The sequence below is a fragment of the Festucalex cinctus genome, chromosome 8 (assembly GCF_051991245.1).
Source record: "Festucalex cinctus isolate MCC-2025b chromosome 8, RoL_Fcin_1.0, whole genome shotgun sequence".
Classification (NCBI taxonomy): Eukaryota; Metazoa; Chordata; class Actinopteri; order Syngnathiformes; family Syngnathidae; genus Festucalex; species Festucalex cinctus.
Window position 1 is genome coordinate 21,353,849 of NC_135418.1, and position 14,264 is coordinate 21,368,112.

At 38.8% G+C, this 14,264-nt stretch overlaps 3 protein-coding genes across 6 annotated transcripts in view; 2 read left to right on the forward strand and 1 right to left on the reverse strand.

Moving 5' to 3' along the window:
* The window catches only part of tex264b (testis expressed 264, ER-phagy receptor b), a 36,963-nt gene extending 27,091 nt beyond the window's left edge, over nt 1–9,872 (reverse strand). For all 4 annotated transcript variants that reach the window (XM_077529448.1, XM_077529446.1, XM_077529445.1 and 1 more), the window contains exons 1-2: nt 9,439–9,872; nt 3,642–3,854 (exon numbers count right to left, since the gene is read on the reverse strand). In XM_077529448.1, the coding sequence (XP_077385574.1) occupies nt 3,642–3,854; nt 9,439–9,729 (504 nt within the window). In that variant the 5' untranslated portion in view covers nt 9,730–9,872. The remainder of the gene's footprint in view (nt 1–3,641; nt 3,855–9,438) is intronic.
* A 46-nt stretch (nt 9,873–9,918) lies between these two features.
* Nucleotides 9,919–11,168, forward strand: gpx1a (glutathione peroxidase 1a). The gene is made up of 2 exons (XM_077529449.1): nt 9,919–10,419; nt 10,600–11,168. Exons 1-2 carry the CDS (start codon nt 10,201–10,203, stop codon nt 10,948–10,950), a joined length of 570 nt encoding a protein of 189 aa, XP_077385575.1. The 5' UTR covers nt 9,919–10,200; the 3' UTR covers nt 10,951–11,168.
* Nucleotides 11,169–11,778: 610 nt separating this feature from the next.
* On the forward strand, nt 11,779–13,713 carry brk1 (BRICK1 subunit of SCAR/WAVE actin nucleating complex). The gene is made up of 3 exons (XM_077529450.1): nt 11,779–11,955; nt 12,387–12,469; nt 13,195–13,713. Exons 1-3 carry the CDS (start codon nt 11,838–11,840, stop codon nt 13,219–13,221), a joined length of 228 nt encoding a protein of 75 aa, XP_077385576.1. The 5' UTR covers nt 11,779–11,837; the 3' UTR covers nt 13,222–13,713.
* Nucleotides 13,714–14,264: the final 551 nt, after the last annotated feature.

Here is a 14,264-nt window from a genome sequence, read left to right on the forward strand (position 1 = left end):
TAGGTACTGCAATCTGAATTTCAATGTGTATTCTCCTCACAAAATTGACTTGTGCCGTTTCAAAAAAAATGTTCAGTGAGGTTTGCGAGCTCATTATTATGTCCCAGGCGAACTTCAAACTGCGAACACTGAGCTGGATTTCAATAACAAAACACCTCGGTGCTGTTCCACTGGAGACTGCAAATGTGTGGTACAGTTCGAGAAGAAAGTGCTGCAAATCCTTTTAACGTTTGTAACATCATCCGGGCACATGCTTGAGCCCAGATGATGTTATACATCATGTATTTCCTAGTCATAGCTGACCGGTGTTATAGGCTGCCTATAAATTGAAATAAAAAGACATGCAGAAATCTGTATTTATCAGAAATGTATTTTTGTAAAGAACTGTTGTGCACTGAATGAAACAAAGTGACTACCTTAATGGTAAAACCTTGAGAGGTTTGTTGTTGTTGTTTAATTAAATACACATCTCGTTTGCTGTGCATTTAGCACAACCGGCCCCATAGAATGAGGTCGCCGGCCTTGAGTTTGACTTTGTAGGGAGTGATAAATTAATTGATCTCAGGATTCGCCCATACTTAGCACATTGCCTCAAAGTTTTAAAAGGAATCCACAATCCGAGAGCAAATGGAACGAGATAGGACAAGACAAGACAAAGTGTCCTGGCATCAGCTGAGCTCCATTACCTCCTTTTTTTTTTATTTTATTTTTTTTTTTTTTGTTGTTTGGCTTTGGGTGCGCCTGCCCTTTCACAAGGGTATCAGTGGCGATAAGCAAAAGGACTAAATACAAATTAGAACAACAGAACTTGCACTGAAAGCACTAAGTGGGTGCAATTTTTTTTTACCCTTACAAGTTAAATTACTAAAATGTTACTTTGTTAAAACTTTGTTATTTCAAGTTTTATAATGGAAAATGTATGCCCATAATTTCTTATATGAGAAATTAGTTAAAGAGGAAGTCAACACCCCAAAAAATTCATGACAATAACATGTTCTATGCAGCTCCACTAGTCTAAATACAGTATTCTGGTTAATAGGGATGTACTGTAATGATAAGCACAATATTGTGATATCGTGATATTAAAATTGCCACAATATCATCGTCGTCACGTTCACGATATTTAAATGCAACACATCTGTTAAAAAAAAAAAAAAGTCAGGTTAATTTCCATTTGTGGAGTTCTAGCACCCTCAGGTGGCTAGTTTGTTTTAGTGCAATTTAGTTTTCATTAGGGATCTTTTGGCCCTGCTATGTTTAAAACCTACACTAATTATCAGATGAAGGGGAACATAATATGCCTGTGAAGCAAGTCAATATGTGGAGGAACTCAATGTGTGCGTGCATTAACAAGATAATAATAATAATAATAATAATAATAATAATAATAATATCGTTACATCCCTACTGGTTAATATTGTGTTAGTGGAATATGAGTTAAGTAGCGAAATCCAACACAAGGCGGCCATTTTGCCACTTCTTGTCGAGTGAAAATGACATCATTGTTGCTCATGTCTCAGGTAAAGGGGAAGTCAAGCCCTCAAAAAATTCTTGACAATAACATATTCAATGCAGCCCCATTAGTCTAAATACTGTATTCTGGTTAATATTGTGTTAGTGGAATATGAGTTAAGCAGCAAAATCCAGCAGCATTTCTCAATATCAGAAGGCGGCCATTTTGCCACTTCTTGTCGAGTGAAAATGACATCATTGTTGCTCAGGTCTCAGGTAACAACCAATCACAGCTCAGCTTCAGAAAACAGGTGAGCTGTGATTGCCTGATCTCTGAGCAACTGTGATGTCATCTTCAGTGGACAGCCAGTGGCAAAATGGCCGCCCCCTAAGATGGATAAAAATGGCTGGATTTTGCTGCTTAACTCATCAGAATGTCGTGTTTAGACTTGTGAGGTCACATATAACATATTATTGTCATGGAATGTTTAAATGTTTCAACTTCCCCTTTCAAAAAAAATAAATAAAAAATAAATAAAATAAAAAAATCACAGATTGTGTTTTAGTTCCGATAGTCCACTACTGAACGGAGTAATAAGCAACTAAAGCCAGTGAATAAATCACCCAAATAACAGGGGTACAGATGGATCAAATGCACTAAAACAGACAGATGAGCGACATGAGGGGAAGCAACGATAAAATTGTGATGTAATTAGGTGACGAAGAACAAGACCGATGGCCAGTTAGATCGTCGGCTGTGTATGTTGACCTCTTAGACAGTCTAAGTGCCACTGGAGGGCAGCCAGCTTTACACGGCGTCCAAGCAGATGGCGGAGGCAGCCAGACAGGACCGAAGCCAACATTCCTCCGACAGAAGCGGTGCTACTCAAGACAACCTGTGGTGCCGCCACCTGTTTTGAGCGCGCTGCATAATTAAACAATCGCCAGATTCGCCACACAAGTCAGCACATCCCAATGACTCATTTCCACGGGATCTCTCAAGCAGCACCTAGTAAGGCCCTTCATCATAGTGTAATAAAAATAATGTTCACTTTCTTTCCCCTCTTTTGCCCTCCAGTTGACTTCACGTGTGTGATACAGTAAATGAGTTTTGTTTTTTGTTTTTTTATGTTTTTTATTAATACCTATAACACCCATTCAATAAATACACATTCCACTTTAACTCAAATTTGGCTGCAATGCTACAATTAATGTTTGTTTTAAAGTAGCACTAAGGAAATTTTCAACCTTAAAAAAATATTTTCAGAACTCTTCTGGTGAAACATCGACTTATAACTAGTTGAACGGTACCTTTGCCATGGCCTGAGGGGGGTCTGTATCATTTTTACTGGCACGAAGCAACATTGAGAAGGATGGTAGGAACTAGGGATGTAACGATATGGGTAATATCGTGATATCGTGATATTAAAACTGCCACAATATCTTCATCGTCATGTTCACAATATTTAAAAAAGTCAGGTTATTTCCATTTGTGCAGTTATAGCACCCCCCTAGTGGCTAGTTTATTAGTGCAGTTTAATTTTCATTAGGGATGTTTTGGCCTTCTATGTTTAAAATTATGCTAATTGTCAGATGAAGGGGAACATAATTTGCTTGTGACGCGATCAATGTGTGCTTGCATGAGCAAGTAAGTGCCTCAATATTGTTATTAGAGATTGTAGGTGGTTTATATGCATTGCTGTTATGTAAAAAAGTACAATATTAGCCATTGTGCTCGTCTTTCACTCCTCACTGTCTTCCGTCTGGTTTAGAATCGCTGCCGGCAGCCGAAAGAATGATCTCATCTCTGTTTGAGCTATTAGAGCATCCGTCGGCCGGGCACAAGTTCACCATAGCATTGGTAGCTGATTTATCAACTGTTTGACCTACTCTAGCTCACACTGATTGTTTTCTAATTCACTCGCATTGACGTCCCACCGCTAGGGGCGCACTTCAACGTGACGTAACACTGGAAGGTTCTATACCGCTTTTGTCCATATAATGCCGCCATGATAAACGAAAACTGAAAGTTCCTTAGTGTTACTTTAAGTGAATGTGTTGTGTTTCTTTGTAGGCCTTTTTCCAGCCTCACAGTCATATTTGGGTTCACATTTCTTTGTGCAAGCAGGAATATTTCTGAGGCAATAGAAGGCAGATTGTGTTATGGATGGATGCAAAAAGTAAAATACCTTGATGTAGCTTTCTAGCCGTGGATAGACTCTTTTTACTCCCAGGAGGATGGACAAAGTGGTCCTGTGGGGGAATGAGGTAGTGACCACGTGTGTGACTTCAGGGAAGGAGAACACTTTAAAGCCAGATGTCACGTAGCGCTTCAGAAGCTCCTTGTCCTCTCCCTCGCTGACAATACTGCCGACGGCGCAGCGGCACTGAGGTCCAGGCACCTTTGAATTCAATAAACACAGGCGGATAAGGAGGGTCATTAAAACAGAATGTGCACAGGCAGCATATATTTGAGGGGGGTTGCTTTGCTGACAAGATAAATATTTTGTGTATCGTCAGCCAGGTGACAAATTTTAGGAGAAAATATGCTCATTAATTAGAGCTCTAACTGTAGTATTTGACGGTGGCCTTCAGTGTACCCTGGTGCCAATTAAGGAGGATGGAGAGGGGGGAAGCGATGCTTTGAACAAATGAACCCACTTGGGGCATGCAAGCTTGCTGTGTGCCACTAGAAGCACAGAATAAATAAGCAACAGTGATTTGGGCAAGAACCCATCACGTTTATGTTCGTCATGCGCTGTCACAATACGAATTTTCATCTTGCTCAACAGTGCTGAAAATAAAGGTTCTGTACATCTTGCGCTGTCATGCACTACACATAAGTAGTGATGATTTAACATGTTCTAGGGCAGGATATCAAATATTTTTGGGCATATCAACATCTTAAAATGCACTTGAATAATAAATCACTTGTGTCTTTTTAGTGGAACGAAAAAACGTAGAAGAGTAGCTTTAAGCATTTAAGGCGTTCAATAAATCTCAACTGAATGAGGGATGATCCCAGATGCAAGCTCAACATAACATCTAGTGATTGTTCTAAATCAATACTAGTGATTGCACGTCACAGGACGCAAAAGACGCTTCCTAAACTAAAAAATAATGTATCAAACCCATTGTGAAAATGAAATACTGAGATTGTTTGTATCAAATTGTTACAGATTCTGCTGACGAATGATCCATTCCCTGCACGCACATTCTTGACATCGTGGATGGATCTTTTGGGAGTTCACAGTGGGAACTCTCAGCCCACTGGGTTTATCGACGACCGCAAGACTTCATGTAGCGAATCCAGATAAAGCAAAAAGCCTCTTGTTTTGCCAAGGACCATACAGTATGTGTGGATTCAGCCAGGTTACCTGTTTAATACACATTGTGGGAAAGATATCATTTCGATGATTTCAAATAACATTTTAGTGATCTTTTTGTTTTTGGTGCAAGTTTAATTTACTTCCCCAGTGTAGACATCTCGGTTTTACTTTCTTTGTTTTTGGATACCTCAACTTCTGCTGAATTTTCTAAAGGTAAATCAACACCAGCTGCAGAAAACGCATTACATTAACCCCAAATCACAAATATCGTTATAATATTACACTGAAACAATTGTCATTCTGCCCCTGCTATAGCATGTTTGGCAGGTAACTGTTGTGTTGATTTGTCAGAGGATATGTTGCCCCCAGGCAGACCCTGCTTTCTAATCTACTCCAAATTTGCTCAACAAACATCATGCTATGTTGATGGAAACTTTAAACTACCTTGCATTTGTGATGGATTTATACAAATGTATTCAGAGTAAAAATGATTTTATTCTATCTGCAAGGTTCTCAGAGGTGCGAGACAGCATTTCAGAGGGTGCAAAAAGTTGCATGCTGCAGTCTTATTTAACATTTGGGACATTATTGTAAGTCACAGCCTGCTATTTAATGTTATCATGGTGTAATCATTGAAAGTGTCCTTTAAAAGGTACATCATCATTTAGGTAGAGACGTCAAATATAGTAAGTCCCATCCATAGTGTGAATATAATGAAACCTATTTCTTTACTTTAGTCTACAAGAAACTGACAACATTGGGCAAAGAGATCAACAGCAGGTCACTGGCACACAGGGGGCGACGTCTCATCTCGTGTCTTTGATCTCTCCATGGTAGAGTTCCAATAACATTTTTTTTCTTCTTACTTTTGTTTTTCCATGACATTCCAAAAATGCTGAAATAAGTGGGTTTCTAAAACTTAGTGTAAATCTGCCTTCTTTGGTCCTTTTCACACTGCAATTGAATTTCTTGGTGTTCACCACAGGGGCCCATACTTCAAAGTACTTGTGTAGCAACCAACCAGGAAGTAACATGGAGGCTTTTCACCCTGGTCTTAGTGGTCTATTTACTGTTAGCACGCTGAAATCACTCCGCCGTGACGCTATGACATCACCACGACGTCAATCTTGAATTGAACATTTTTCAATTTGAGGGCACATCACACCAAATGAACACCTTGCAAGTTCTACCAATGGCTATTACTCCTACCATGGTGCTCCATCTTTGCGCCGTCACAGCACATACACAATAAATAGGATGAAGTGAAGTGTGAGAAATAGGGTGGGAATCACTGCTTAATCACATTGAGAGTGAGTAATCTTCCCTATGACTCTAAATAAGATAAAGGACAGCAATTGATAAATGTCATGGACATCCCAAATAAAACAATGCCCTGTTCTGCACACAAAACAATTCAACAGGTGACAATTGAATATTCATCCAATGCCTCCCAGTGAGATAGAATTTAAATGTTCTTTATGATTTACAGTATGTCGAGTGAGGCAATAAAAAGGCTAAAAAAAAAATAAAAAAAGACTATTCACTTGCATATAGAGTAGTTTCACATGGACTTTCTGTCAGAGACAGCATTAGCGAGATTGTCGACTATTTCATCAGTCTCCACAAAGGATACCAGCTGCACTAATTCGCATCTCACGACCAACTCGTCCTTCTCAGCTTCCATCATGTTATGACCTCAACGAGGCTTGTTGAAACTTTCAAATGTGTCATCTCACCAACAGGGACGTTAATGAAGACAATCTATGTCAAAACACTGGCCTTGGCTGCTTATGAGAACGCGGATAGGATGTAAATATCTTCGTAGAGGATGAAGTACGCCACAGGGCAGAGAAGAGGCCACATTAGGTCAGGGAAACACCGCTTGGAATTGAAGAGTTGTCAGGGAGGAGGAATTCATGAGCGGGGCCCAGAATATGTGATCGCTTTTTTTTAGGGAACAAAAAGAGCCACTCCAGCCCTGTATCCATAGCAACCATCACAGGACAAACTGAAGTCCTTGTTGAGGTCTTTAGTTTCCCCGGAGGAAATAATTAACGGAGGTAAACGTGAGAAAGGGGGACGGGAAAAACAAGTCAGGGGACCAGAGTAGTCATGTAGACACCTCTCCTCTGTCAGCTGCACCTTTTGAAAAATCTTCTCACCGCAAACATCAATGGCAAGTGTCTCCCCAGTTAGACACCAAATAGGAGTCCTCCTATTTGAGAGCACTCTCTGGGGTTCCTGTCTAGGACTGAAAGCATCCAGCGGATTGGGCTCTAATGAGCTGAGATCATTACACCAATTATTTGAACTTAAATCAAGAGTTGGCTAAGACCGTGCAGTGCCAGCACCCAGTGCTATCCTAATTGTCAGCTTTTGAAAAGAAGCTTTAAGACGGAGGGAGGAAGATTCCACATCTGAGCCATGTGAGGTGAGGCAACTATTAAAAGACAGCTCAGATCATATACAGGTATACAACAATTACATAATGGACAATCATAATTGCAGGAATGCAGCAAGACATGGACCTAACTCAAAGCACTCTTATATCTCAAATTCATCCTCATCTGCCCATTTAAATGAATGGAAGGAGATACCATTAAGCCCTTCCAGCATCCACTCCCCAAAAACGACAAAAAATATTCACAATGTGTGTTTTTTTTTTTTATGAGAAATATAGCACAAGACAGAGCAGGAGACTCGGCTCCAATCTTGGCTTTTCAGGAAGGAAGTCGTAGTTTGCAGAGGACAAAGAATAAACGCCTGCAACTATTGTTATATTATCTATTTAATTATAAATGCGTTACTCAGGCGTTTATGTTCAGATATGTGTTGCTTCAGGCTAACAACACCGCTATATAAGATAGTAATTGTTAGCCTACAGTATGTGACTATGGCGTTTCCTATTGTAAGATAACGGTTATGTGGGTGTTTTACAGACTAAATGCGTAATTCCGTCTGTTTTATGTTTGGATTGACAGTAGTCTTCAGATTAATACAAATTTAAAAAATGATAAGCTTGAAAAAATTTAAATTGGGTCACTTATATTTCAAGGAACTGTTGTTTTATGGGTTAAATCGGTTCTGAGGCAATTCAGTTTAAACTCCAAAGTTAAGATTGGGCTTCATTTTGGGCGAGTGAGAGAATTTTTTCCATTTCTAAGCATTGCTGTTTTGTTTTGTTTTTAAATATACATTCAACACGATAAACTGTTAGACTTGTAAAATATTCATCCTTACATCATGATAGAACTTCCAGCTTCTTAGCACTGTAACATTCAAAATCTCTCTGTCTGTATGCCATGAAACGGTTGCCATTAACCATTCCAATGTAAGACGTTTCTACATTTCTAGTTCTGTTTGGATTAAGCCTATTGGAAAACAAAGTACGTCTGGTGGACTCACAGGTGGGAAAACGCACCGCATGAGTTGGAAGACTGCAAAGCGTGAGCAGGATTAGGTATCAGGAGCGGTTCCAACAGATATTATTGCCTGCTGTGCACAGCCTCAGATATGTTTGGATAAACTCTCATGAACAGGAGGTAGAAAAACATTTCAAACAATTCCACCCCACTAAATTTTATATGGAGTGTTCTGGGAGGATGAAAGCCTATTAGTTTGCAACACACGCACGGTGATTAAGCACAGATGATTTGGGTGCTTCAGATGACTTGATCTGGGGGAAGGAAGTAACAGGAAGTGACAAGTGACTTGGCATTGTTTAAAAAATGTCACGTTTTTTATTTTATAATCCTGATTACAATAAAGGTTTCACTCAAGTCAAAGGGTCACAGACTCCCAGTTGAGCTGGAGCCTAGCCTAGCTGACTTTGAGTGAGAAGCGGGGTACACCCTGGAATGGTCGCCAACAAATTTCAGGGTACATTTAGAGAAATAGCCAATTCACAATTAGACTAGAATATTTTTGGAACATGGCAGGAAGCAGTACATACCAGACAAAAAAAACATGCAAGCACAGGAGAACATGACAATTCCACACAGGAAGGTGAGCGCTGAGATTTGAACCCTGAACCTCAGAGCTGTGAGGCAGATGTGCTAACCACTAGCTCACTGTGCTGCCAAAAAAATACAATGTGTAAAAGGCCATTTTAGTGACACTTCCTTAGACAACATAAAATCAAGCCAAACGCCGTTACAGAAAATTGTGACTGAGTGTCAATAATGATTGTCTCTCCAGCAATCATAAATTATGCTGGGGTTTAGCAACACGTCCAAGGAGCCTAAACCGCAGCATGTACAGTATTTGGTTAGAATCTGAATCTGCACACACCCTGTCCAGATGTGCATCAGGAACATAACACTCAAATAAAAGCACAGTTATGAATCTCCCATTTCCCAAACTGTAAATTCAGTTCATTATTATTAAATTGACTATTTACATACTAATTTTGTCATGCATGAATACCAAGGTATTGTGCTTATTTATTTGAAAATAGTGTACAGTACATGGAAAGTATCCTCGTCCTGCAGTATAATGTGCAAAGAAATGTGTTGTCGCCATCTGCCGATTAAATCCAAGTATTGCCTGACTTTTAATCACTGAAATCCAACGCTTTGATCTGAAGTGCAACAAACTCAAATAACAGTCTAATTAAATATGCCTCATCTTCACAAGTGCCGTTGTGTGTTTTGCTTACCTTTTTGGGATCATCATAGAATATTCCGATACAAGATAGCGCAGGTGCGATACTGTTGGTCTCTTTAAACAGTTCTGCGCATTTTTTATACGGTCCTTCTTTAAATTTGTATACGAACGTCACCTTTTTTATAGGAGGGGAGCCGGTTGATATGACAATATTTGACAAGAGTCCAGAGTACAAAAGGTAACCTGCTAGTAATAAAATAGTGACGAACAAGCTAACAGTTACACACAGACTCGTCCATTCTGACATAATAATGACATGCGGGAATGATACTTTAAAAGTCATTGTATATTCTCAACTGTGAAAAGTTGTTGGGTAAAGCCACATTTGGGTAAAAGCAGGAATTTCCACTCATCCTTTGTGGACTGGATTTATGATATATTTAGCGACCAAACCACCTAGTCGCACGATGAATGAAACTTCCTGGATTGTACCATTAGAGCCAGTAAGAGGGGTGGATACGAGTTTTAAACGTGTTGGTTGTTGACAACGCCACCAAAAGAAAACACATTTTCAAATTGATTTTTTATTTTTTATTTTGTAACACAATTAAAGTTAGAAATAACTGTAATGCGGCAAAACGGACGAAAAGTACAAACAACGAGCACCGTGACCGCTGTTTCCTTCTTTTGTGATGCCCATATAAACAGAGGGCTGGACTAAATAGTTGATAATATACCAGCTGCACCCGCGTCGCTTAGAATAAAATTAGAAATAAAACGTTCTGAATTAACGATCTGCACTTCCGGAATAAGAATGGCTGCGAGACGATTTTACGACCTGACAGCTAAGTTACTGACTGGAGAAATCTTGAGTTTCTCGTCACTGAAAGGAAAGGTAGTCCTCGTTGAGAATGTGGCGTCTCTTTGAGGAACAACAACCAGGGATTACACCCAGATGAACGACCTTCACTGCCGCTACTCCGCTCAAAGCCTCGTCGTTCTGGGTGTACCCTGCAATCAGTTTGGACATCAGGTAGAAAAACATTGAAAACAAACTGGTGTGTCATGAACTTTCTTAAGTGCATTTCATAAGTGATTGAAGTGAAGGTAACTGTTAACAATAATAATTTTGTTTAAATTTGAATTCAAGTAAAAGATGGATGACTCCCATACACATTCTGAATGGACAATTTCTGTTTTGTTTTGGTCATAGGAAAACTGCAAAAATGAAGAGATCTTGAGGTCACTTAAGTACGTCCGTCCAGGGAATGGCTTTGAGCCGAAGTTCCAGCTTCTCGAGAAAGTGGAAGTGAATGGAAAGAATGCCCACCCTTTGTTTGTATTTTTGAAAGAAAAGCTCCCATTTCCCTGTGATGATGCCATGTCTCTCATGACAGATCCTAAGTTCATCATTTGGAGTCCTGTCAGTCGCAGTGATGTGTCCTGGAACTTTGAGAAGTTCCTTGTTGGTTCAGATGGGCAGCCCTATAAGCGCTACAGCAGGAATTTTCACACCATTGACATAGAAACGGATATTAAACAGCTGCTTAAACAGATTAAGTGATGTGCACTGGCTAAGTCGTAGTTTAATGCACAAGCCCATAAAAAAGTGTGATGATATGCGTAATACATCATGACTATTCAGTCTTTACTCAATGATGAGACACCTTGAAACCGTTTTTGTATGGGGAGTTTCTGATGAATATGTAAAAGACTGATTCAGACACGTTGTATGCTGATATCACAAAATGATTTAAAACCAATAATAAACATTTAAGATTGTCTGGTTTGCAATGTATAATTTAAGAAGTACATCACTGGCTACACTACATATACACCAGCACAATGTAATGAGATGTAATATAGCCCATTTAAATAAGAGAGAGGGAGAGAAGTTATATAGTAACTATCTTTACAATTATTATATTATTACTTTATAAGTAGTAATACCTCTTGTCAGTATCAATGAACCATTCATTTTAAGGAAGAATTAGCCTACTGTTGATGGGGGAATTGTGGTTCATACTTGTAATGTGTTGCGATTGGCTGGCAACCAGTCCATGGTGTCCCCCACCTACTGCCCAGAGCCAGCTGAGATAGGCGCCAGCACCCCCCCGCGACCCTTGTGAGGAATACGCGGTCAAGAAAATGGATGGATGGACTTGTAATGTGCTTAGTTACTGTAAAGCAACACGTATTTGACAGTTGTTTCCGGTATAAAACTTAAATAATGCTACTAGAATGGCTTTCAACGTGTAGAATTAAAGTTTGTTGTACAATCTTATGTTAAAGCAACTTGTTTGTTTTTAGCTTTTAAAATTTCATTTTATCAGGATCATTAATCTTAATTCCCTGAGAATAGAACGTTTATTTTGCTGACTGTTCCTGCTCATTTCCGGTTTTTATAGCTGAACACTAGCTTGATGCAAAGCGAATCTCGACTCGTCCATCATGGCCGGCCAGGAAGATCCAGTGCAGAGAGAAATTCACCAAGACTGGGCCAACCGGGAGTACATCGAAGTAATCACGAGCAGTATCAAGAAAATTACTGACTTCCTTAACTCTTTTGGTAAGCATTCGCTTTCTACGATGGATGATTCAGAATGGAATGTTCCTGGCGTTTGGCTAGCTAAATGGTGATGTCTTCCGTAACCACTCCCAGATAGCATCTAACTTGTGGGTGTATTTTGTTGTCATTTTTAAACATGGCACATTGATGGCAATCTATATTACAGTATTATAATGTAAGATTCTCCTGAAACGACATAGCACGCTAAACTGATCTTCACAAATGCAGTGTAGTAGCTAGCCTGTTAGCACCGCTCCGTTGCCACAGCTATCTAAATGATTGTAGACAGTTGTGCTTGGTAAATAGAGTGAATGCGAATGTTACATAAGGTCCGCTCATGGTGTGCACAAATGTAAAATACGGTGGTGGTTGCGGAAAATGTATATTTTGACTATGCTGATGAATATACGTTTTTATTGTGTCTCTATTAGACATGTCATGTCGATCCCGCTTGGCTACCCTCAATGAGAAGTTGACAGCCTTGGAGAGGAGAATCGAATACATTGAAGCCAGAGTAAGTATGAAGTTAATTGAGTTCACCTAAATAATAATAAGAATATTCTAACATACTATATGAATGGATTTTCTTTAAATAAATAAATAAATAAATAAATAAAATAAGCTTCAGCACTGAATTCTCTTATCTTGTATCTTATCGTATAGTTTGGCGTCCCAATGTTAAATAAATATAAATGACTAAGAAAATTGATAAATGAACGTTACATTAAACATCACATTTAACTTTATGAACTTCTTAAATCAGTGCTTCCGATCTTGCCAGTGGTCAGTAAACTAGTGCCCGTTTAGCTTCATGCTTTGTTCGCAATAGTGGGACAATGTATGAATACAAAACCTTCAACTGCCAGGAAAAAAAGGGATAAATACAACATGGATACTTTTGAATTCCAGAAAATGGTGGGTTACTCAAATGAGAATTGCTGTGTGTCACTTTGCACCAGATGGAGTTGGATATAAGTTTAATAAGCTGTTTGCTTGTGAGATCCCAATAAATATGATAACAGTGTGTAGCTCCGAAGTGTAAACAGTGTGAAGTATAAGCTTAAAAAAGTTTTTTCCAGTAACAAAACAATATCCTGAACATTGTTGTGTTCAAATGTGCCGTCTGGCCTGTGAGTATTCAACTTCATTCCATTGTTTCCTCCAAGTGGTAGAAATATAGTTTTTGCAATTTCTAAATGTGCCATACTATCTCTACATAATTATATTTGTCTTTTACAGGTGACAAAAGGCGAGACCTTGACTTAAGCGTCATCATGGAAAGTTGCAGAATCCCGATGCCATCATCCCATCTCCCAGTGGCCCATCTTTTCTTCTTTTTTTTTAAGTTTGCGTGATGGATTCCACCCTCCTTTTTGATGATAATTTTTAAATTGCATCACCAGTTTTGCTTGTTTTATATGATGCCACTACTGTGTGCGTAGTATACTGGAAACGGCCATCTGAGTGTGTGTTCCTTGGGTATGGCATTTTTAAAAAACAAAACAGAAAAACTAACCATCAAAAACTTTGATTTTAACATTTTGTTGGCTTTGGTTCTAGTGTGGTAACAAGGTCTCGTTGGCCCACTTGTTTTAAATCACGTTAATAACAGTGCAGAATTGATGAGTGGGGACCATCCTCTTGTGCCAAGTTGTCTTGTTGTGTAGTCTTTAATGACTGTGTACAGTGCACTCTTTGTTCATGTGTCAACATTTACATACTGTAATAAAATATGAAAAACCACTGTTGAAAATGAAACCAATATTGACTTTTTTTGTCTCATATTGTTTGAAACAGGTTTTCAGTGGCTTCGTAGGTTGCTGTTATATCAATTTTGCAATATATTTTCTAGTATATTGCTCTCCTTGTAGCTGAATAGTGTATATGCTTTCTATAAAATACAGTGCAGTTTCATACTGCTGGAGCTCTGAACTTCAGCCAAAAGTGTTTTAATAGAATTGAATAGAATCTACATGTTTATTAGTCATAAGGACATTCCAATCGTGTTTGTGAAGGCTATTGTATTTTTGCGTGCATCAGATGAAAATGTTACTTTTTAGTTGATGTAATCATCTAATTTAGAAGCTTCTGACTCTTAAGACAACCGTTTTGTTGTTCCATACTCCAATGTGTTGATTCTCCAAAAGTAGAACTTAACAGATTTTTAAATGAAAATCATTTTGTACTTGTCTTAATTCTAATATTTTATTCTCTCAGGCATCAAATGTAGAAATAAGATGTTGCCATGACCTCACCTATAAACTGGCATTTAAACTTTAATCATCAAAACACTTGTCTCTCGACAGATA

What these genes read in the sequence shown, in the direction of transcription:
- brk1 (XM_077529450.1), top strand. Translation starts at nt 11,838, where the DNA reads ATGGCCGGCCAGGAAGATCCAGTGCAGAGAGAAATTCACCAAGACTGG. An exon ending in TGACTTCCTTAACTCTTTTG is followed by an intron (nt 11,956 to 12,386) that starts GTAAGCATTCGC and finishes TGTCTCTATTAG; the next exon opens with ACATGTCATGTCGATCCCGC. An exon ending in TCGAATACATTGAAGCCAGA is followed by an intron (nt 12,470 to 13,194) that starts GTAAGTATGAAG and finishes TGTCTTTTACAG; the next exon opens with GTGACAAAAGGCGAGACCTT.